At 40.4% G+C, this 24178-nt stretch overlaps 1 protein-coding gene, 1 long non-coding RNA gene and 1 pseudogene across 2 annotated transcripts in view; all 3 read right to left on the reverse strand.

The window, feature by feature from the left end:
• Window positions 1-12901: 12901 nt before the first annotated feature.
• On the reverse strand, window positions 12902-14629 carry LOC122492625 (annotated as a pseudogene).
• Window positions 14630-15722: 1093 nt separating this feature from the next.
• Window positions 15723-17908, reverse strand: LOC122493133. The gene is made up of 2 exons (XR_006299829.1): window positions 16704-17908; window positions 15723-15899 (listed from the first exon to the last, which is right to left on the reverse strand). It is a non-coding gene; the product is annotated as an uncharacterized LOC122493133 (long non-coding RNA).
• Window positions 17909-20630: 2722 nt separating this feature from the next.
• Window positions 20631-24178, reverse strand: part of ERLIN1 (ER lipid raft associated 1) — a 36086-nt gene continuing 32538 nt past the window's right edge. The window contains 2 exon segments of the mRNA XM_043597240.1: window positions 20631-22746; window positions 22748-22906. Coding sequence (XP_043453175.1) covers window positions 22561-22746; window positions 22748-22906 — 345 coding nt within the window. The 3' untranslated portion in view covers window positions 20631-22560.

A 24178-nucleotide genomic window follows, 5' to 3' on the forward strand; every position in this document is an offset into this window, starting at 1 on the left:
AGGCTTCAATAAATAGTTGCTTATAACCCTTTGATTCCCAGAGAATTTTGAGAAACTTGGCTTGTGCTTATTCCCTATATTACAATTTAAGGAGATGTATTAATTAGAATTCTCTGTCCATTTCGATCAATCCCACACACTGCTGCCAGACTCTTTCTGAAGCACAGCTCTGTCTTGTCTCCTTGCTCCTCAAAAATCTTTCAACAGTTGCCATTGAGAAAATGGAAAGATGAGCCACAGGCCGGGAGAAAAATAACTGCAATTCACAAATCTGACAATATATCCAGAATACATCAAGAACTCTTACAACACAATAATAAAGCAACCCAATTCGAAAATGGGCAGAAGATTTGAATAGACATTTCATCAAAGTAGATATATAGGGGCGCCTGGGTGGCGCAGTCGGTTAAGGGTCCGACTTCAGCCAGGTCACGATCTCGCGGTCCGGGAGTTCGAGCCCCGCGTCGGGCTCTGGGCTGATGGCTCAGAGCCTGGAGCCTGTTTCTGATTCTGTGTCTCCCTCTCTCTGCCCCTCCCCCATTCATGCTCTGTCTCTCTCTGTCCCAAAAATGAATAAACGTTGAAAAAAATTTAAAAAAAAAAAAAGTAGATATATGAACAGCTAATTCGCATGCACATTTAATGATGTTCGCCATTATTGGTCACAAGGAAATACAACACAATGAGATATCACTTTACATCCACTAGAATGGCTATAATCAAAAAGTCACAATAACAAGTGTTGGTGAGAATAGGGAGAAACTGGGACCCTCATATGGGAAAATAAATGTTGCAGCCACCTTGGAAAACAGTTTTGCAGTTACCTAGAAGGTTAAGTTTATACTTACTGTATGACCCAGTAATTTCACTTCTACGTATCTACCCAAGAGAAACGAAAACATACATCCACACAAAATGTGTACATGAATGTTCATTGCGGTATTATTTAAAATAGACAAAAAGTGGAAACAATTCAAATGTCCATTCACTGGTGAACGGATAAACAAAATATGGAACATCCAAAAAATGAAATATCATTTGACAATAAAAAGGAATAAAGTACTGGCATATTGTATAACATGGATGAACCTTAAAAGCATTATGCTTGGTGAAAGAAGTCAGATACAAAAGACCAGATATTATATGATCCAATTGACATGAAATGTTTATGAAAGGCAAATGTATAGTAAATAAAAGGTTGCATAGAGCTGGGAGGGGAAATGTAGAATGACTATAAGTGGGCAGATGGTTTCTTTTTAAGATGTTAGAAGTGTTCCAAGATTAGATTGTACAACTCTGTAAATCTACTAAAATTCACTGAATTGTATACTTAAAGCAGGCGAATTTTATGGTATACAAATTATATCTCACCAAAGCTGTTTTTTTTAAAAAAGAAAAAGAATGAAGTACAGTCCCTCCCCCCAAAGTTAACTATAAATTTACTATATAGCCTAACAACTCCACTCTGGGCACCTATGCAAGAGAACAAGGACTTGCACATAAGAATGTTCATAGCAGTCTTGGGGCACCTGGGTGGCTCAGTCGGTTAAGCATCCGACTTCGGCTCAGGTCATGATCTCACAGTTTGTGAGTTTGAGCTCCGCGTCGGGCTCTGTGCTGACAGCTCAGAGCCTGGAGCCTGCTTCGGATTCTGTGTCTTCTCCTCTCTCTGCCCCTCCCATGCTCATGCTCTGTCTCTCTTTGTCTCTTAATAATAAATAAATTTTTTTTAAAAAAAGAATGTTCATAGCAGTCTTAATCATAAAGCCAAAAGGTTGAAACTACCCACATGTGCATTAACCGGTAAATAGATAAATCAAATGTGGTATAACCATATAACTGAATACTTCAACGTGGATGGACTCCAAAACCACTATGCTAGACGAAAGAAGCCAACATGAAAAACCACATATTGAATTATTCCACCTATAGGAATTGTCATACAAAAGTAAACCTACAGAGATAGAAATCAAAATAGCAATTGCCTGGGGCTGGAGATGGGAATGGGGATTTACTGTAAATAGGCATGAGGAATCTAGCTGGAGCAATGAGGATGCTCTAAAACTGGATCATAGCAATGATTGCACAATTCATTGAATTGTACACTTAAAATGAGTGAATTTTATGGTATACAAATTACACCTGTTTTCCAAGAACAAAGTTTCAGTAGATCTTCACGTGCTGCAGTGTTAAAATCCAGAGGCCTCAGCCTGGTCCTCAAGGCCATCCTACATGGTCCAGGTGTGACTTGTCATCCAGACTCAGCACACCACACACTGTCTTCTGAGCATGCCCTCTTCACCTGCCTTCCTGCTTTTGCTTGAGCTGTTTCCCCAGGTGCCTCGACCCAGCTCTCAATCCTGGGTCTTCCTCACCTCCCCTTGCAATTGCTACTACAATCAGTCTTTGTATTTCCAATTCTTATTGCTTTGCCTATTAATGTACTTACCTACTATGTGCCTGGTGGGTGTTAGGATATAGTGCAGGCTCACTGACACCCTGGTCCTGTCATCTCGGATGGCCGACAGCCTCTAGCACAGAGCCTGGCATAGATGCACCCTTGTTAAATGAATGAACGAACAAACCCACTAATGATGTTTCATCTTGCATCCTTCTGCTCAATCTCTAGCAAACTTTCCCAAGGAAGTCCAATGCTTTTATAACCTGTCAGTAAAGACCACTATTCCCTCTTAGATATATCGGGTGAACACTGTATAGCCAGGCCAGAGGGTTGACCCTAGATAAGCACCAAATTCGTAGTGGCATAGGGCTGCCGCCTTAACGCCCATTACTAAAATCCCATGGTATCTGATAAGATACGGACACCCCAGGTGGTGAATCAAGAGAGAAGGCTGTGAAGGCAATACGGATGCTGTCACACATTAGGCCTTTTTTCTAGGACAATACCTACTGTGACAACTGAAGGCTTGGCTTAGTGGCCCTCAGATAAGCCCAAATTGTTCCTCGGTAGAAGAATTCCCCTTTCTCTGGCAAATGTGCCTATAGTTCTTAGGGGACCTCACTCATGCTACACAGATGACTCCTCTTCTCTAGGAGAGGGATGTACCCTCCCTGCCTGTTTGAACTTTGGGTTGTTGTAAACAGGGAACCCCCTATATATCAGAGCTGAGCTTGGCACTTCTCTGGGATTCCACTTTGAGCACCGGAACACATGTCCTAAAGCCAGAATGCATGCAATGCCTCTCAAAACAACTAGAAGTGGAAGGAGTCTGAGTGTCAGAGGGATAGGATATTAAAAAAAATTTTCCAGCTTTAATGAGATATAATTAACATAACATTGTGTACATTTAAGGTATACAATGTGATGATTCAATACATGTATATGTTGCAAAATGATTACCACAATAGGGTCAGTTAATACTTCTATCACCTCACTTATCTTAGTGTGTGTATGTGTGTGTGTGTGTTTGTATGTGTGTGCATATGGCGAGAATAGTTAAGATCTACTCTCTTTTCAAGTATATACTAGAGTATTGTTAACTACAGTTACTGTGCTGTACATAAGATCTCCTGAACTTATTCATCTTACAGCTGGGAGTTTGTATCCTTTGACCAACATCTCATTTCATCCACTCCCCAACCCCTAGCAACCACCATTCTGTTTCTATGAGCTTGGCTTTTTTAGATTCCACATATAAGTGAGATCATACAGTATTTGTCTTTGACTTATTTCACTTAGCATAATGCATAAGGATATGATTTTAAGTAAAGTTCAACTCCCTCTTAGGTCATTTGACCTTGGGCAAATTAATTAATTTCTCTAAACTTCAATTTCCTTCTGTATAGGATGGAGAAGAAACAGCTCCTTCCTCATGAGTTGGGTGGATCAGATAACACACGTAAGGCCTTTCGCACAGTGCCTGGCACACAATAAGGGCTCCATACATATGATTAGCAGATTAATAGTAGTAGCAGCAGCATTAAGCAATTACTCTGTGCTCAAGACCATGCTAGATTATGGCATACAATTCATTCATTCAACAAATACATACATAAGGCCTTTACCATTAAAGGCTAATGGCTTTACTTATTATTTTTGATATAGAATAAACCCCAACAAAGACCCCTGCTCATGTGGTGCTTACATTCTAGTGACGTAACAATCAATAGTGGAAAAGGCAGTCCCTGTCCTCAAAGCTATGGCTGAACAAACACAACTCTGCGGGGGACATGATGTATGTATTCACTTGGGACCACTGAGCTGGGTCACGTAACAGCTTTGCTGGGTTTGGGAGAGTATGTGGGCACTGAATTAGATCAGAAGGTCCTGTCTCCCACTGTGGCAGGTGTAATAATAGGCCCCCAAAAATGTCCACATTCTAATCCCTAGAAGCTGGGAGTGTGTGATGTTACATGGCAAGGCACAAAGAAGTTTGTGGGATTATGGCTGCTTATCAGCTAATCTTGAGATAGAAGGATTACCTGGCCCAGCCCTGTGTGATCACAAGGTTCCTCAAGAGTGAAAGAGGAAGGCAGGAGGGTCAGAGCCACAGTGATGACATGTGAGAAAGAGGGCAGATTTTAGGCACTTCCTCTTTCCTGGGTTCTCAGTATCCTCACAGTTACCCCCTGCCTGGTCCAAGAAATCTCCACTACTTCACAATTCTACATTGTTTTACAGGGTGCCAACTAGCTCCTTATTTATTCCCCAAGACAGCCTGGGGAGGAGGGTACTGTAATTCCCGTTTCAGAGGAGGGATTTTCCCAGGGGCACACAACTAAGTAGTGGAGAAGGGCCTGAACTCAGCACCCTTCAGCACAGTGAGCCCAACATCCTACTCAACTAGCTCTAGTGAGTACAGACATGCAGCAGAAGTAAGGTCCCACCAGGGACATGTGAGCAAAGAAAGGAGCTCACCAAAACTTGTAAGGGATTGAGGAGGGGTAGAAGGATGTTAACATTAAGTAGGGAGGTGGGCAGCAGTCCTCCTCCTTCTGCTGTCACTCCTCCCTAGACCCTAGACAAGGGAGAGAGGGAGTGAGAAGGAGGGGGAAGAGAGAGAGAGACAGAGACAGAGACAGAGAGAGAAGGCAGAGGTTGTGGGTTTTAAATTTTAAACTTTAAAATTTCTTTCTATCATCCAGCAGTAACTCTGAGCTCCTGCAGGACAGTCTCAATGTCATTTAACCCTGCTTAATAAACATTAGTGGGCTAGACATATAGATGAATCATACACCCAGCGCCATTCAAATCACCAATCACTCTCTGAGATAGATTTGGGGTTTAAGTGTTATGAGAGAGCAGGGCAAAGAGGACCTGGCCAAGCATGGAGAGTAAAGAATATTGGTCCTCAGGACAGACCAAGCTCCTACCAATGCTCCTTGCTGGACTGTTCTTCTCACAGCTTGTCACATGGGACCCTCCCCTGATCCTCTCACCTAAAGAGGCCTCTCCCTAGTTAGGCTTGGTCTTAGCTCCTATTTATTTTATTATCTTTTAATTTTATTTCTTAGAGAGCATGAGCAGGGTAAGGGGCAATGGGAGGGAGGGAGGGAGGGAGGGAGGGAGAGAGAGAGAGAGAGAGAGAGAGAGAAAATATCTTAAGCAGGCTCCATGCTCAGCACAGAACCCAACATGGGGCTCAATCCCACGATGCTGGGATCATGACCTGAGCTGAAATCAAGAGTCAGATGCTCAAGTGACTGAGCCACCCACGTGCCCCTAAGGGGACCATTATATCCCATTTACATATATGAGAACCCCTAAAATTTAAATGATTTTCCCAGATCATATAACTTACATCTGGCAAATCTGGAGATTAAATTCGTTGTCTGACTCCAAAGCTTTCCACAATGCCAGAATGCCTCTGTCACGTTGGCCTGATTATATCATGACACTGCCTCCAATTTGGCTTCCTGTTCTTAAGGGTACCTTGAAAATAATTCTTTTTTAAAAATGACTTTATATGCCTATGTAAAAATGAAATGTGTTTGTTATAAAAATGCAGACAATACAGAAAAGAACAAGGATAAAAATAAGATGGTACCCCCATACCCCATCAGCTGAGAATAACCCCTACTATCAATTGGTGACAGGCAATTCCATTGGGATGACTCTTAAATTAAATTTGCTCTTTCCCTCATCTGCCTCCTCAAACTGGGAAATATTACCACAATTGATCCAATTTATCAGTGTAGGAGCTTGGAGACCAAGGAGGCCACACATCCAACGGGAGAATAGGAAAGTGGCACACGCTTTATTCGTGTGGCAAGGGGTTCAGATTTTATTCCAAGAGTAAGGAGAAGCCATCAGAAAGCTTTTTTTTTTTTTTCTTAAGTAGGCTCCACACCCAGCGTGGAGCCCAACAACACGGTGCTTGAACTCACAACACTGAGATCAAGACCTGAACTGAGATCACAAGTCAGATGCTTAATAGACTAAGCCACCCAGGGGCCCCATCCTAAACTTGAAGTGACTTTTCCCTTCTCCTAAAAGCTCCTTTGCAGTCTAATGACTCCAGATTTCTCTTAGTCACATTATTGGTCATGCTGTAAAATTTATATTCAGCTCTGTGTCCATAACTCTCACAAGTGTTGAGCTGTCGTTTAGATTTAAAATGGTACAATGTTTATCATCATTGTTAAAAAACTGTGGCTCCTCTTTCTCCCTTCCTCCCTCCCCCTGTTTTTTTTCTTCAGAAGAAAAACTAAGTTTATTGTTTCCCATCATTACATATTAAACAACAAATTTGTGGAGACAAAAAAAAAAAAAAAGGACCTCAACAGAAATGCAATTTAAACCTGATAAAAGTTATTCTTTCCATGATATTAGGTTGATACCTTTCCAAAATGTATTTGTCCAAAATAAGTTTTGTTTACTGGTCAAAACCTGCCATAAAAATCAAGGCTGTCAGTGTCTTTTCTATTCCACAGGTCTTGATAATAGAGTCCTCATAAAAAGCCATGTACTCTCCAAGCTTTAGGCTGTGCTGATGCCTGGACAGACATTCCAGCCACCAAGAAGGAGCCCACTTTCTTCCTTTAAAAGCAAACTTCCCACTCTCACACATTGCCAGTGAGAATGGATAACCGGAATGTGGTTTATACATATTCAGCAATAAACAGGAATGAAGTACTTGTACATGCTGTAACACGGATGAACCTTTTAACCATTATGCTAAATGAAGGAAGCCAGTCACCAAAAACCTAATTATTGCGTGATTCCACTTGTATGTGGTGTATGCATAATAAAGCTGAGAAAATAAAAATAAAAATGAAAACAAACTTCCTAGGTTTACACCATGGCTTCCACTTACATTTCACAGGCCATAAGGCAGTCACATAGTCGTGCCTACATGGAAGGGAAGCTGGTACATGTCGTTTTTGTCCCAGACAGCCATAAGCCCAGCTAAAAATCAGTTCTGTTACAATAAAAAGAGAGGACAGATACTGCAGAACATTTGATCATCTCTGATCCACCTTAGACCTTGGCATGCTACCCATGGAGGGTCACTGGATGCACTCCCCAGGAACACGACACTTCATTTTAGGTAAATTGATCTCCTTCTCAGAGTCTGTGCAGGAATGTGTTGGCTTTGTGTGCTCACATATTCTAGATCAAAATTAATTTAATCTGGCAGTCATTCTTTACAGTTTCGTTCTGTAACATGTTCCTTATTTATTGAAGGTAGAAGTTTCTTTTTAACTCTTTGCTATTTTATTTTGTTTTCAGTTGGTTTCAAGAGTTAGAGGTGAACCCAAAATGCCCTTTTCCTACTATCTTTAACTCCAGTTTTTCAGGATAAATACTCTTGAATTCATTTTCTTCTAAATGCAGCCCTTTCAGGATTTTGCAGAAGGTAAAAATCCTCTGGGGTTTCCTCTAGTTTTTGAATCTAGCCCCAACCTCCAGTGCTGGATTTCTGTGCTCCCTAGACAGGCTGGCTGCTCTTCTCCAGGTAAACTCCCCAGACCTCACCCCCACGCCGTCAGCTCCAGTCATGTCTCACTTTTAGATAAAGGTTTGGTGTAAACTATGGAGTGCTATGTATACGTTGGGTGTATTGATTAATTTCTTATCTTCTTGACTAGGATGCTTTCCCCTTTTGCTTGTTCCTCAGGGACCTCAAATGCAACCCCTTCGAATCTAAACACAGCGTCTCTTAGCCGCTCCTCTTGGGAAACGGCACCACCTGTTGCCCAAGTCAAAAACATGGGAACTGTTGTAAGTTCTCCCTTCTCACCCATTTCCCAAATGTCCTCACTCCCTAAGCCCTCTCCATTCTCTTTCTTTTTTTTTTCAACGTTTATTTATTTTTGGGACAGAGAGAGACAGAGCATGAACGGGGGAGGGGCAGAGAGAGAGGGAGACACAGACTCGGAAACAGGCTCCAGGCTCGGAGCCATCAGCCCAGAGCCTGACGTGGGGATCGAACTCACGGACCGTGAGATCGTGACCTGGTTGAAGTCGGACGCTTAACCGACTGCGCCACCCAGGCGCCCCTCCATTCTCTTTCTTAACCATCCTCACAGCTGCCCCATGCTCTTCACCTCTACCGCCATTGTCTCAGTTCTGTTCTCATTCATCCTGGACTGGATCTGCCTTCCTGCCTCGGACTCAACCTCCTCCCACTGCATGTGTCACACTGCAGCCAGCGACATTTTTCTTGGCGCAAACCACATCTTGTCTCCTGTTCGCCCCTCCCGTCACTGTTCAGATCCTTTTTTGGTTCTCTACTCTCCTCAGTTAAGTTCAAGCTCTTTCCCTGGCAACCAGGCTCTCTATGGCCTTGTGTTTACTGCCTGTCCCACATCAGATCTTCTCTCTTCCCCAACACCTTTCCTTCCTGCCAGCCATACCAAACAACCCACAATCCTTCAAAGCCTCTACATGTTTCCCCCCAGTCTCTAAATATTATGGTAAGATACACCAACAGAAAAGAGGTTTGATACCTTCTCTCTCTCCACTTGGAAGCTATCTGCCTCCTATTTGTGTTTCAAATCTAAGTTTAGGCATCATTTTCTCTAAATCTTTCCTTTCACTTACTCCTAGTCTGATTCAGTGTCCTTCCCTTTGTTTCATAAAACTCTGTGCACACTTCTCTACATAGTATTATGCTGTAATTGTTGGCTTACTTGTTTGTCTTCCCTGATTAAAATATAAGGTCCTTAAGCCCAGAGGCAACATCTTGTTTCAGGATTCCCAGTCCCTAGCCTATACGTGAATTATAGAACAGAATTAAACAAATGTTGACAAGCAATAACAAATAATGAACTACCTCCTCTGCATTTACATTTTGTTGACTTTAGAACAGGGCAGGAAATGACTAAGTGGAATTTCAGAAAACCAGGCTCTTCCATATGCCCCCACGAACCCTAATTCCAACAGGGCAATCATTGGTTCAGTGACATGTTGACTCAGATTGCCCTCCAGCCAGTGGAAAGCATGCACAGCATGGACTCTGAATCTGTTCTGTGTACCAGTATTGCCTAATTTGTCAATAGCTTGTACCTGTGTAATCCTTACCCTTGTTGGAGTAAAGTGGTTCTGAGTTTGAAAAAAACTAATGTAATGTGTGTTTACTGTTATGACATCATATCAGGTATCACGGTATCAGGCGGAAGGTTAACTGAAAAAAAAGAAGCCTGACTCTAAGTGATCTGGTCATCTGGGATGAAGGGACTAATGTACATAGACTTTGAGCAACGGACCATGGGTCCAAAAGTAGTAGGGGGCAACTATATTTATATGTGCTCTTATTTCACATTTTAATGTCTCTGAAACTAGACGTATCTTCAAACAGATGGTATCTTAAATTCAGAGAAATACAGTATTACAGTGAGAAGTATAAGAGAGACCCAATGTCACTATTATACCAGAGAAATATAATAACAAGTATTAATTGGTTGAATAGTGCCTAAGCTTGGAATTTCACACGAGTCTAGGAAACAGAATGGGAAAAAGCAATGAATGGTTTACAAAGAATGTCTAAAAACTGGGGCACCTGGGTGGTTCAGTTGGTTAGGCATCTCACTTTTGATTTCAGCTCAGGTCATGATCTCATGCTTCGTAAGTTCAAGGCCTGCATCGGGCTCTGTGCTGACGGCGCTGAGCCTGCTCCCCTCTTTTCTGCCCCTACCCCACTCTCTCTCTCTCTCAAAATAAATAAATAAACTTAAAAAAAAAGAATGTCTAAAAACTTAAATTTGCATTGACTATGGGAGAATTTTCAGTGACTTGAGAGTAAAAAACCATCACATATGAGCTCCTTCTAATTGTCAGAGAAAATACATACGTTTCATTCATCCTCAATCTCCTAACCTTGGAAGGTAGGTGTTATCAATTCCACTTTTTATATGAAGATCAAGAAAGTCTGGTCCTGCCCCAAGTCACACAGCTAGAAAATGTCACAAATGATCAGATTTGAAAACCTGTTATTAACTCTGTTCTATTCTATGCTCCCTCCTGAAGTAAGCACTAATGCTAAAGATAAAAAATTGTCATCTAAGACTGCAAGAAAATTTTTTTCAGTTTGAGCAACTGGAGCATCACTGAAGATCAACAGATCCCTTCCATGTTAGAAACTAACAGGGAACGAAAGTAGGAAGGAGAGGCCTGAGCAAGCTTCTTGAGTGTGGCTTATAAGAGCCCTGAGAATGGAAATTCATGAGAGATATTTCATCCCAAACAATCATAAATATAAAGTTAAGTCCAGCTTCAGGAAAAATTCACAACTAGAAATGATCACTCTGAATCTAACTTTTGGATCTAATTATGTAAAAGTCTTGGGATTTAAAATTTGACATCACTAAGGCTGAAGGTATTTTGCCCTAAATCCTTCTTGTTGTGATTACAAGTGTGTAGAAATACCTACTATTTACCTGACAAGACCTATGCGTGAAATCAAATCCTCCTCATACATCAACATCAGCCTGTCTAGCCTGAGTTCACCAAGGCCCCTTGGAAACTCTAGACTGGACTGTCGACTGACTCCCTGTAAGTAGCCCAATTCCTTCCAGTTCTGGTTGGTGCCTGGTACTAGGAAATTTCCCTTCTTCTTACTGGCCTGTTTCAATCCCATACTTCTGACATTCCCGCATGCCTTCTGCTGGGATATTTTCTTGAACCTGAGTCTTGACACTGCATATCTTGAGGCAGGGTTTAGAAGACACCTATGAGCCATGAAGTACTTTCCAGTCATCATGCTTCTATTTTATCAGGACAATTTGTTCTAATTATAATTTGGGGCTTGTATATATACTCTTTCTTTTAAAGAAGTTTTATTAAGATATAATTCACATACTATAAAATTCATCCATTTAAGTGTACAGCTCAGCGGTTTTTAGAAAACAGTTGTGCAGCCATCACTGCAGTTTAATTTTAGAATATTATCATCAGCTCACCCCCAGCCCCCAAAACTCTGTGCTCATTTGCTGTCACTTTCCAGACCTAAGCAACCACGACTCTGCTTTCTGTCTCTATTGATTTGCCTGTTCTGGAGATTTCATATAAATGGGATCATACAATATGTAATCTTTTGTGTCTGGCTTCTTTTATTTAGCATGTTTTCAAGGTTTATCCACATTGTAGCATGTATTCATTCCCTTTTTATGGCCAGATAATATTCCATAGTATGGCTATTCCATTTTGTTTATCCACTCACCAGTTGATAGACATTTGGGTTGTTTCTACTTTTTGGCTATTATGAACAATGCTACTATGAATATTCTTGTACAGGTTTTTGTGTGGACATAGGTTTTATTTGTTCTGGGTATATATACCTTGGAGCAAAATTGTTGGTCATATGGTAATCTTATGCTTAGCATTTTGAGGAACTGCCAAGCTGTTTTCCAAAGTGGCTGCACCATTTTACATTCTCACCAGAAATTCATAAAGATTCTAGCTTCTCCACAGTATTTAAGTACTTGTTCTTATCTGTCTTTATTTTAGCCATCACAGTGGGTGTAAAGTGGTATCCCATTGTGGCTTTGCTTTACATTTCTCTGGTAACTAGTGATCTTAATGAACTTCTCATTTGTTTATTGGCCATTCATATATCTTCTTTGTAGAAATGTTCAAGCCCTTTGCCCATTTTTGAAATTGGGTTATTTGTCTTTATTGCTGACTTACCAGAGTTCTTTATATATTCTGGGTACAAGTTCCATATCAGATATGGTTTGCAAATATCTTTTCCCATTCTGTGGGTTATCTTTTCACTTTTTTGATGCTGCCCTTTGAAGCACAAAGGTTTAAAATTTTGATGATGTCTAGATTATCTGTTTTTGTTGTTATTTGTACTTTTGGTGTCATTTCAAGAACTATTGCCTAACTCAAGGTCATGATTTCCTCCTATTTTTCTTCTAAGAGTTTTATAGTTTTAACTCTTACATTAGGTCTATGAGCCACTTGGGAGTTAATTTCTGTGTATGGTTTAAGGAAGAGGTCCAACTTCATTCTTTTGCATGTGAATATCCAGTTATCCCAGCCCCATTTGTGGAAATAACTATTCTCTCTCTATTAAGTTGTCTTGATACCCTTATTGAAAATCAATGGACTATGTGAGGTTTCATTTCTGGATCCATTTCTGTATCTTCAATCTATAGGTCTATCTGTATGCCAGAGTCACACAGTATTAATTACTGTAGTTTTGTGGGGTTTTTTCCTCCAAGTATAATTGTTTTTTAATAAAGAGAATTACAAAGGATGGAAAAATCAGCTCAGAAAGTCCAATTACTTCTTTTTTTTCAATGTTTATTTTTGAGGGAGGGAGGGAGGGAGGGAGAGGGAGAATGCAAATGGGGGAGGAGTAGAGAGAGGAGAACAGAGGATACAAAGCAGGCTCTGTGCTGACAGCAGCAAGCCTGATGTGGGGCTCAACTCACAAACTGCAAGATCATGACCTGAGCCGAAGTCGCACACTCAGCTGACTGAGCCACCCAGGCGCCTCCCAGTTACTTCTTTTCATAGATCGATTTTTGGACAGAGTAACATCAATTTTAAATACTATTACATAAAGCATGATGGAGAAAAGAAATTTTGCTTTATAATTAGAAAACTCACAATAAAACTTGCCACACGAAACAAAAACAAAAACAAGCCATTTTGAAAATAAACAGTCCATGCCAAGCTAGTATAAAGTGAAACCAGAAGTCTTCAAAAAGAAAAATTCTTCCTTCCTTTTCTCTCCTTTTTATGGTTTCTGAAATTGGTGAAACTCTAATTCAAAGGTTGCTGAGCTGTTCTGATTTGGCTCCTTTGGTATTTGTTTTTTCACTACTCTTGTCCTTGGATTTCTCTTCTTTCGTAACATCTACTTTTTTTTTTTGCCGTTTCCTTCTTGTCTTCTTTGCTTCTAGCTTTCTTTACTTTTTCTTTATGATAGCATTTCTACAATCTCCTTTTCCTTCATCCTCAGAACTGAGAATCCCTCATCACAAGCTATCTATTTATCTGATGTTCAAATAGAAATTCTCTTATCTGAATCTTCTCCATCTTTGTCTTCACTGTCTTCCTGAACAGCATCTTCTGGAATAGTTTGAATCTGGATGCCACGTGCATGAGGTAGCATGTGTAAATTTTTGAATAAATGCTGTTTTATCTTTTCCATAAATTCTGTGGTGTTCTGGTTTGTCATGTTTGAAGAACTAATACGCAGTTTGAAGTCTGGTCCAAAATATTCAAAGTAATCATTATGTGGCAATTCACTGGAAACTTCACAATTATGGGTGGGCTGCAGTCTTACATGTTCAATATCAAGCAACATTAGATTATCTATCCCCCCCCCCATCCCAAGCATCAGTTAATGGTAAATTGAAAGTTTTTACAACTGCTACACATTTAGCATGACCTTTGACCATCAGATTGAAGCAACCAAGTCTCACCAGTGAGTCTACACCACACTGTAACTATAGCACTAGGCTGATACATCTCCATCACTTTTGAGATAATAAGCTTACATAGCTGCCCATCTGACTCATCATCTATACCGTCTCTTATTGGAAAATTGACAAGAGTATTTGCCTTTTCTTGCACCAACATCCCTCAAGTCTCCTGTTCCAGGTAAGTGTTCCCCATATTTATGGAAAGATACAGTCATTATATGGTCTGTTACATAAAAAGCTTCTTGAGCACCATCACCATGATGAATATCAGTAATATGTAAGGATCTCTGGTGATACTTCAGTAATTCAAGGGTGGCAAGTACAGTATCATTAACATAACAGAATCCTAATTCTTCGGATTTCTTAGCATGATGTAATCCTCCAGCCCAGTTAACAGCCATATCGGTTTGAGGTTTGTTTGACTTCAAAGCCCCAAGTACTAGTTGAAAGCTGACAAAACTCAGAGTCCATGAAACTCTGGGCAATTGTCTCCATCACTAAATTTCTGCATCTGCTTACGATACTCAGACATATTCATGTTACCTGATCTTATTGAATGCAGACATTTGAGATACTCATCACTGTGGTATTTTGTCATTTCTTCAGCTGTGGTTTTATGGGAACTGTATATTTTCATTTTTCTATATAACCCATAAGTTCACAGCAAGTTATGGGTCATGAGGATTCTATGAGATTTCATAGGCTGACCCTGTCCATAATAATAATTTCCAATGTCACCATCTTGGTAGTAGACTTTCTTCTTGCCACCTTCCTAATAGGAGGCCATGTACTCCCAGGCCACAGCTGGCTCCCAGCTCTGGCTCCTCCTCTCCCTCTGGTGCTGTGGCCTCAACCCAACTCAGGGTTGGCAGTGTGGGAGAGAAGGGCAGGCTGAAAGGTGGAGAGAAGAGGGTGACAGGAGAGCTCAAGAGCACTTAGTGTATATAGTAAAATATTGACAGTGATTATCTCTGTAGGGTAACATTTTTATTTTTTTGGTTTGCTTTTCTGCATTTTCCATTTTTTATGTTGAACACTTATCATTGTAATTAGAAGCAAAACGTATCAACTGTTATTTTTGAAACTACCAATAAAATGATTGAATAGGATAACAAGGAAAAAAAAATGTGTGCTGACCAATCCTAAGTTGTCTGTATGACGTTATGGGGAATAATAACTGGGAGCCAGCCAACCAGCTCCTGCACAGAGGCAAGGATATGTGGGGCTCTGAATTTCAGAGGGGAAGAAAGAAGATAAAGTGACCAAGATCTTTTCAATGGCCCCTGGCTTCAGGAATCAGAAAATTAATAATGGTTAACAGTTTGCAAAAAACAGAAATGGGTACATTTTGTTTTGGAAAAGTCTGTAGTACAAAGGGGAGATCAACAGACAAAACTATGCAAAAACAAATTCCTTGGTCAGCTGGTGATATATGACACCTGAATTGGACTTTCTTTGGTTTCTTTAAAAACTTGCATTGGGGGCACCTGGGTGGCTTAGTGGGTTAAGCATCTGACTCTCAGGTCAGGTCATGATCTCACAGTTCATGGGTTTGAGCCTGTGTAAGGCTGTGTGTGTGTTGGCGTGGAGCATGCTTGGGATTCTCTCTCTCCCTCTCTCTACCCCTCCCCCACTTGTGCTTTCGCACTCGCTCTCTCTCTCAAAATAAACAAACAGTAAACAAAAAACCATGCATTATACTCAATTACCAAACACAAAATAGTTCCTGGATGACTTACCTGATCTTACTGGTGTACGAACTTAAATGGTTTCATCCAGATTTGGAGAATTGTAACAATTTGATTTGATTGACTTGGCTATCACCAGTGCATTACTTATTTATGCCATAAACTCAGTGAAGCTAACAATTGTCCAGAATGTGCATGTGTATGACTTGGGTAGATTTATTTGTAGTAACCAAGGGAAAAAGGCACAAAGTATTGTTTACCTGAAGCTGCTATTTTTATCCAAAAAGTGTCCTGGATCAAACTTCTCTGGGTTGGGAAACTCCTTGCAATTGAAAAAGACCAAAGACAGTAATGCAATACAGTAGTACCCTGGAACCAAGAAATGGAGAGTGAAATGGTACTTTATCACATTTCCCCTTGGTTCATAAAAAAACTAACACTCTTAATTACAATGGATTGAAAAGGCCTGAGCACTCTTAAACTTGTCTAATGAGTGATCTTCTAGAGTTATGGCTATTTTACACACTCATACATTATCTTTTTTTTTTTTTTTTTTTAATTTACATCCAAGTTAGTTACCATATAGTGCCACAGTGATTTCAGGAGTTGATTTCTTAATGCCCTTTACCCATTTAGCCCATCCCCCCTCCCACAATCCCTCCAGTAACTATGTTTTGTTCTCCATATTGAAGAGTCTCTTATGTTTTGTCCCCCTCCCTGTTTTTATATTATTTTTGCTTCCCTTCTCTTGTGCCATCTGTCCTGTGTTTTAAAGTCCTCATATGAGTGAAGTCATATGATATTTTCATACATTATCTTTTACTGAGTAATAAGATTGTGCTCAGTGGGAAGAGCAACGTCATGGTCAATGTGCAATGATTAATTGTTGAAAAACCAGGGTTTGCAACCCATATTGTCTAGACGTGAACTTTACTGGAATTGCTGCCTCAAGTCTGGAGCTTACATATCACAATTTTTTCTTTCTGAATTCAGATGTGAATGGAAGAAAATGAGACATGAAATTTTATGAATCAAGCCCACTTCCCTCACTTGTAAAATGGGGTGGGGTAACCAAAACAACACACTTTCTTCCTCTTGTGAAAAGGTTTTTATGAAGATTAAATGACAAAATATAATGATAGCCACAATTTATACTGGACCCATCACATTTACCTGACACTGTGCTTAGCTGTTTAGAAATCTCATTTACTTTTCACTTCAGCCACGTCCAGTAGGCTCTTTGTTCACAAGTGTAAATGAGGCAACTGACATTCAGAAAGGAAAAATAATTTGAGGTTAGACTTTTAGCAAGAGGCACAATTAGAATTTCACCCAAATTCTGATTATAAAGTACCGCTATTTAAGTGAAGGCTTTCTTTTACCATTTTTACTTTATTTTGTTTTTCCTTAAACATTATTTTATGATTACTGGAGTAGGTGTTACATGCACATGGTATAAAATACAAAAAAAATATACAAAAGGGTATAAAGTGGAAATGAATCTCTCTTCCTATACTCTTCTGGTTTCCTTCTTGATGTAATCACTGTTACTCACTTATGATATATCCTTTGGGAGATAACTTATAGATTAAAAAAACAAAAAGACACACACATACACATCCCCATTTTCACACAGCAGCATCCTATGGCATTCTGATGCTTGCTTAGTATCCTACTTTATTAAAATAAGGGAATTGTAAAAAAAATCTTTTTAAATGAACATTCAGGGATATTCCAGTCTTTAAATATCACAAATATTGCTATGATGAATATTCTTATTTGGGGGGAATTACTCATGAAGGATAAATTCCTAGTAGTAAAAGTGTGTATTTGTTTGAGCCACCAAGAATACATTTCCATGTAAACCCCCCCATGTGAAGTAGGGGTATTTTTTCCAACTCCCCCAGAGTTTTCTAACCTCCATTGAATAATCCATATTTTCCCTCTAGGTTACAAGCTTTCGAAAAGGCACCTTTATCATGTACTAAGTTTCCATATATAATTCATTTCTATACTTTGACTAAAGAAGCTACAGTACACTACTTCAGTAACTGTGATTTTTTACTTTAATATTAGGTAGGGCTGTTGTGACTGTTCTTTTAAATTTTTCCCTATCAAATTTGGGATGTTAGTTTAGATCAAAAAAATATCTGGTTGATATTTTTTATTGAGATCTCATAAATGTATAAATTTGATTTTGGGATAATTGCTATTTCTTACTTCCCATAGAGTAAGTTAATTTATTATTATACTTCTCTTTAACAGTTTAATGTTTTTCTATAAATCTTGAGATTTCTTGTTTATTCCTAAGTATTTTATCCTTGTTTTTATTTATTTTTTAAATGTTTATTTATTTTTGAGGGGGATGGAGAGAGAGAGAGAGAGAGAGAGAGAGAGAGAGAGAGAGAATCCCAAGAAGGCTCCATGCTGTCAGCACAGAGCCTGACACAGGGCTAGAACTCACAAACCATAAGATCTTTACCTGAGCTGAAATCAAGAGTTGAATGTTCAACTGACTGAGCCACCCAGGCTCCCCATCCTTGTTTTTATTATTAAAAACTTGCCTTCATTATGTTTATTTATTTAGGTTTTATTTTAAATAGGGCAGCAATTTTTTTAAATAATAAATTTGTATCTAACCAATGAATAATTCTATTTTTGCAATCATGTTCAGATAATTTTCTTGTATTTCCCAGGTACAAATTATATCATCTACAAATTTGCCTCCTTAAATTTTTTTATCTTGTTCCCTTTTTCTACTTCTAGTAATGGTAGATAGACATGTTTTATTCTTGATATTAATGGGGATCCTTTTATAAAGTATTTTATCAATTAGGATGATTTGAGAAATATGTTTTCTCTGGCTAAAGAGGTATTCATCTATTCCCATTTTACTAAGGACTTAAAAAATTTTAAATGGGTATTAAGTATCAAAAGCATTTTCTGTGCAAGTGAGACCATCATGTGATTGCCTCCTAAATTCTATTTACGTGGTGAATTTTACTAAACTAGATTTCCTGGTGTTAGACCATTCCTGTGTTCCTAATTATCCTCACTTGGTGGTGGTGTAGTGTTTTTAATGTGATGCTAAATTATGTGTTGATATTTTTAAGATCAGTAGCTGTTTCTGTTTTGTAGTGTTTTGGTCATGCTTGCCACCTTTTCTTCCTCTTCTATTCTTTGGAACTGTTTAAATGTAAAACCCAACCCCTTGGGGCACCTAGGTGGCTCAGTTGGTTAAGCGTCTGACTCTGGTTTCAGCTCAGGTCATGGTCTCAGTTTGAGAGTTCAAGCCCTGCGTCAGGCTCCTCGCTAACAGCGCTGTTAGTGTGGAGCCTGCTTGGGATTCTCTTTGTGCCCTTCCTCTGCTCACTCTCTCAAAATAAACAAACTTAAAAAAACAAACAAACAACAACCCAACACCTGTTAATCACTACAGAAAACGGACTACATCCTCAGTGTGCATGTAAATGTTTTGGTAAATGTCAAGTGCTCTACAAATATTAACTGTTAGAGGTAGCAATATCCCAAATGTCATGGCATGTGAAGTCTGGGGAGAGAATTTGGGTTAAAGGTTGACACTTGGCTTGATTATCTTAGAGCTACAGACACATTTTCTGTCTCTTCTTCCTTTTTTAAATCCATCATGAAAAATCAGATTCCAGTTCCTATGTGATTCTCATTACTAGAAATTACTGCTCCCTTAATACATTCTGTATGAGAGTGGAAGGGGACCCTGGAAACCCCAGATCAGCCTCCCCTACTCTAGGAAGGGAGAAATGCACCCCAACAATTACCATGCACAAATCATTATGCTAGGTGTCTAAACATATGCTGCTGAATCCACTGAAGAATGCTGTAAAGATGTATAAACAGGCTCAGAGATGTTAGGTAACTTCCCATGGTTACACATTAAGTCCTGACATAGACACTCTACCCTAATCTCTATGTCCTTTTTCCTCCACTACTCCCTTTCTTGCATTTCACATTCACCCTTTTGTTCTCTCATGAAACAAAACTCACCAATGCCTATGGGCCGGGTCCGAGCAATAGATACCACTCCAAAGAAGAGCAGAATCATGGTCCCTACCCCGAAGAGCTGAACACTTGTGAGAACAGACATGAAACAGGTAATGGGAGATATGTGAAATAGTACAAAGACAGAAATGTGGAATGCTGACCTGAGCCAGCAGTTGACCTTTCTGAAGACATAAAGACTCACCAGGAGTTAGCAAAGGAAAATTAGAGCTATATGTAAGGGGGAAAAATGAGCCAGGTGGATGGAACAATATATGCAAAGGGGCAGAGAGAAAGCACATTTAAGGACCCAGGCTGGAGAGGTCAGTGGGAGCCAGATGACAAAGAGCCTTGTATGCACACATCTGGGATTTATTAACCCCAAAGCAACGAGAAGCCACAAATTCTAATTCACAAAATCCCTTCCTCCCAGCAAGAGGCAGAAATCACTTAGTTCTAAATCACTTCATCTTAATACGTAACACTTAACACCTGAATTAGGTAAACTCCCCTGGTCTGCAGCAGCAGATGTAGGTTACCATGGGGTTCGATTCCACTGGAACCCAGGTAAAGGGCTGCTTTCCCCAAAACTCCCCCTTACTGAGCCCCGCTGCCCCAACATCACTGTGAAATTGTTCCCTATGAGGGAACGGTGAGAGCTTGGAAAGAGCAGGTCCAACCCTGGCTTGTGGACTAACACCTGAATTAGTGAAGTCAGTTCTAGTTTGTACAATTTGCCCTTCCTCCTCCTCAGTACAATTGTCTCTTCCCTTCCTCCCTTCTTAGACTTACTCAGAAAGGGCATGACGTTCCAGCCTCCCTTTCCTCTTCAGCTGCTGGCCATATCCCACCAAGAATCAGAACATTCCTTGTTACATTCTGTGAGTCAGGAAGAGCAGAAACCCTGCTTTCAAGATTCTTCTACCCAGGAAACAGTATTCTGAGAAGAGTGTAAGAAAAGCCTCTACAGTTGAGTTAAGCTAGTAAATAAACTGGCTACCTAGTTGAAATGGTCAAGACAGCCTTAGGGGCATGTGAAGACAACAGACAAGAATGGAGACATAAGGAAAAAATACAAATCACTGATAGTAAAATAATTTTATTTAGTTTCTTTTTTAAAAAAGGTAGCATTTCACATATAAATTTAGACTTCAAGATTACAGTGTGTATTTGCCAAAAGGAACATCCCTGCAGGAGGGATAGACTTAGAGCCTGAGCGAGCACTGGGAAGCACACTCCAGGGAGAGTTTAAGTGGAAGTAGTTTCTTTACAACTTCACAAAGCTAGTTCCCTGTTCCTCAACTCTGCCACCGGTGGGGGGGGGGGGGGTAAGAAAACCCACATCCAACACTTTGGGGCAACGGCTTTTAGCTTATGGGAATAGGAAACATCTCTAGGAATGAAAGCACAAAGGTCAATGACCCAAATTTCCCACAATAATCATTACCTATCTGCAGCAACAATACATGACAGGTGAAGAGTTTATTCTTCTATTTCAAAGGTTCTTTGAAGGAGAGCTAGAGAACATAAAGAGAGTGTATATAATAAGCAAAAATGAAAAAAGGATTCTCTCCATATTACAAATGCCTCTCTAGTATAAGGCCCAGGGAAAAGCCCCACTCAAATCTGGGATTCCTTCCCCACAGAAAGTGTTTGGCACAACCCACAAGCTGTCATGAGACTGACAGGACTGACAGCAAAAAGGTTTCTGGAAGTGGTCCCATGACTTTTCTGTCTGGCTTGAACACAGTATTCATGAAAGGTGTCTTAACAAGCTACAAACTCAGGCCTATGTTTGTATGGGGCACACTGTTTCAGGAAAGCTAATCTGAAGAGGAAAAGGCCCAGATGAAATAGGTCTCCCACAGCCACAGGCAAACTCGTAACTCACTCTGTCATCCTCTCAAGGGAGATTAAATCCCCTGGCTGCCCAGGAAGTCAGTGGAATCCTGACTTCCTAGGGAGGGTGAGAGCCAGAGAACAACTTTGATTTCAGAATCTCAGAGCAAGGAAAAAAGGAGACAAAGATGACCAAAGATGCTTTCTAAGTTACTCTGTCCCATACTATGTAGGCTCCAGAAGAACAATATTGAGGAGAATCAGTGTGCTAGTAACCATGGCAGCCCTAGGATTCGGCCTTCAGGTAGAGGTACTGGGGCAAATAAATGTACCCCAAATCCAGTTTTACAAATAAAAACTTCCTGCAGTTATGATACAATACTGTGCAGTGAACAGCTGGGAACTGTATGCTGCTCTTATTTCCGGTTAAAGCCCTGTCCCGCTCTTGGCCAGCCAGAGCTGAGAAGTGACACATAAGGAAGGAGGGGCTAAAAGTCAGGCACCTTAGTTACAAATGGCCTGGGGCAGTGATGCAGATAATCATCATCCAATGGAGAGGAAGCGGGGGCCCCAGAGCTGTGGTGCAAAGCAAAGGTTTCATCTTACCCAGAACTTCAAACCAAGCTCTCTGAGCCTACTAATGCAGTAATAACTAGTGATTAGGAATCCCTGGCTGGGTGGCAAGGTACATATCTCAGCAGGCCACCAACTCAACTATAGGGAAAAAAAAGGTGCAAATAATATCAAGTAAATCATTGCTCAAGTGGAAGATCATTTCCTGGAGAACTTCAGTGGACTAGATGCTAATCACACGGATGAATGCTGGAACTGGACCCCAAAGAAAGCCTGGGCCCCAGGCGTGATTGGTCGTCTTTACACTTACCGCATCCTGACATCTTCTCTGGCCTCTTATGTCTCGAATGGCCAAGCACACATTTCCCCGGGGACCAATGTAAACATTATTCAATAGATCTCAGCTTAGAAAAACACAGCTTGTTATATAATTGATGTCTAACATTCCAGTGCAGGCAGTATCTTAGCATCAGACTTTCCCGGATTTATGAGTACCAGTTCAGAAGGGAACACACACAGGATACTTGATAAACTGTGGCTGAAGACATTTGGGTGCCAGACAGTTGGTTCTACCCTGCAATCAGTTGATAAGCCAGGGCTATCACAGGAGAGGCAGAACAGACAGAGCACAGGTTCTCTGTGAATCTGAAGAGTCATATAACCATTGTTCCCACTTAACCCCTTGGGCCACATCTTGATATGGGAGTACATTTCCACCTCTTGCATCAACCTGTGCTCTCCTTGTTTTGGATGGGGCTCTCTCCAGAGGGTTCAAGAGCCTCCTTAGAGAGGAGAGAGCTTTTTCTTCCAGTCCTAACATCTGAATATTTTGAAGCACAAGAGGAGTCCATGAACATGCTAGGGATGTTGCTGCCAAAGTAGATCTTACTGTTAGAAGCAATGGCCTGGTACCTTTTGAGCTCCAGATATTCCGGGGTCAATTTGTGCTGTGTGGGGGCAAACAAGAGCAAAGGCATCAGGACACTTCAGTGCAATAATCATCCGTCTCTTCCCTTACACACATTTCCCCTACTGCTCTCCTGAACATCACTACTCGACTCTGAGTCATTGCCAATGATCTTCTCTCACTCTGAAGTGTGGCTATCACATTAACAGCTGTATTTTAGACTTGAAGTTCCTTACACAAGCTCCTGTCCTAATGTAGAGAGAAGTTGTTCATTTAAAAAAAAAGGATTGAGGAGATGGGTTTGGGGAACAATGGTAACTAACATTTCTATAGTGACTTGGGGCCTGAAAAATGCCTTCATATATACTTTTATATTTCATCTAGCTAAGTTCAACCTAGAATTAGTCTGGAATCTCTGTAGGTTCTCTTAAGAGGACAGGTCAATGGATGAGAATGGCAGAGCTTCAAAGGGGCTAGGCTCATATCCTTATAATCAACCATTTGTGATTCTGCTTTTCTTGACCACATTCTAGAAGTGGAAAAGATCTCAAGAAATCACCTGATCTGTCCTCTTGCCTCTACTTAGAAGCTAGATGTTTAAACTGATTGTGATAGATGTTTGTCAATCACCATATCTGTCACAGTTTTTGTTTTTAAATTAAAATCATGGTGCCAAGATATATCCAACCAAAACCTCTCAGGGTTTGTTATTAAAACTAATTTCGAATATTCCTGGAATATACTTCCCCCAAAGCCTTTCCCTAGTAATCCTCCCCTCATTGCAAGTCCCTGGCCTGTCCTCTAGGCCAAAGCCCATCTTGACCTTCATTACCTTAGTACCCCCCCCCCCCCCCCACCAAAACACCTTCCACTCCCTGGGTCTACACTCTCTCCAGTTGATTCACATCCTCTGCTGAAACTGCCATCAAATATGGTCACAGTGCATAACCAAATTACCTCCTAATGCCTTATTAATATAATATCAATATCCAAATAGCATTTTTCAAAATGGCATAAAACTGCTGTCCCTTTCAGCATAAGGCTAACCTCAAGGACAAGGTCTTGATACTTGTGCCTGGATAGCTTCTCCCATAACAGATTTGGATTGCTAGTTTTATTATTTATTTATTTGCGTTTGTTTGTTTGTTTTTATTTTTGAAGGAGAGAGAGAGAGCACGAGTGAGGGAGGAACAGAGAGAGAGAGAGAGAGGGAGACACAGAATCCGAAGCAGGCTCCAGGCTCTGAGCTGTCAGCACAGAGCCTGATGTGGGGCTCAAACCCACAAACTGTGAGATCATGACCTGAGCCAAA

The sequence above is a fragment of the Prionailurus bengalensis genome, chromosome D2 (assembly GCF_016509475.1).
Source record: "Prionailurus bengalensis isolate Pbe53 chromosome D2, Fcat_Pben_1.1_paternal_pri, whole genome shotgun sequence".
Taxonomy (NCBI): domain Eukaryota; kingdom Metazoa; phylum Chordata; class Mammalia; order Carnivora; family Felidae; genus Prionailurus; species Prionailurus bengalensis.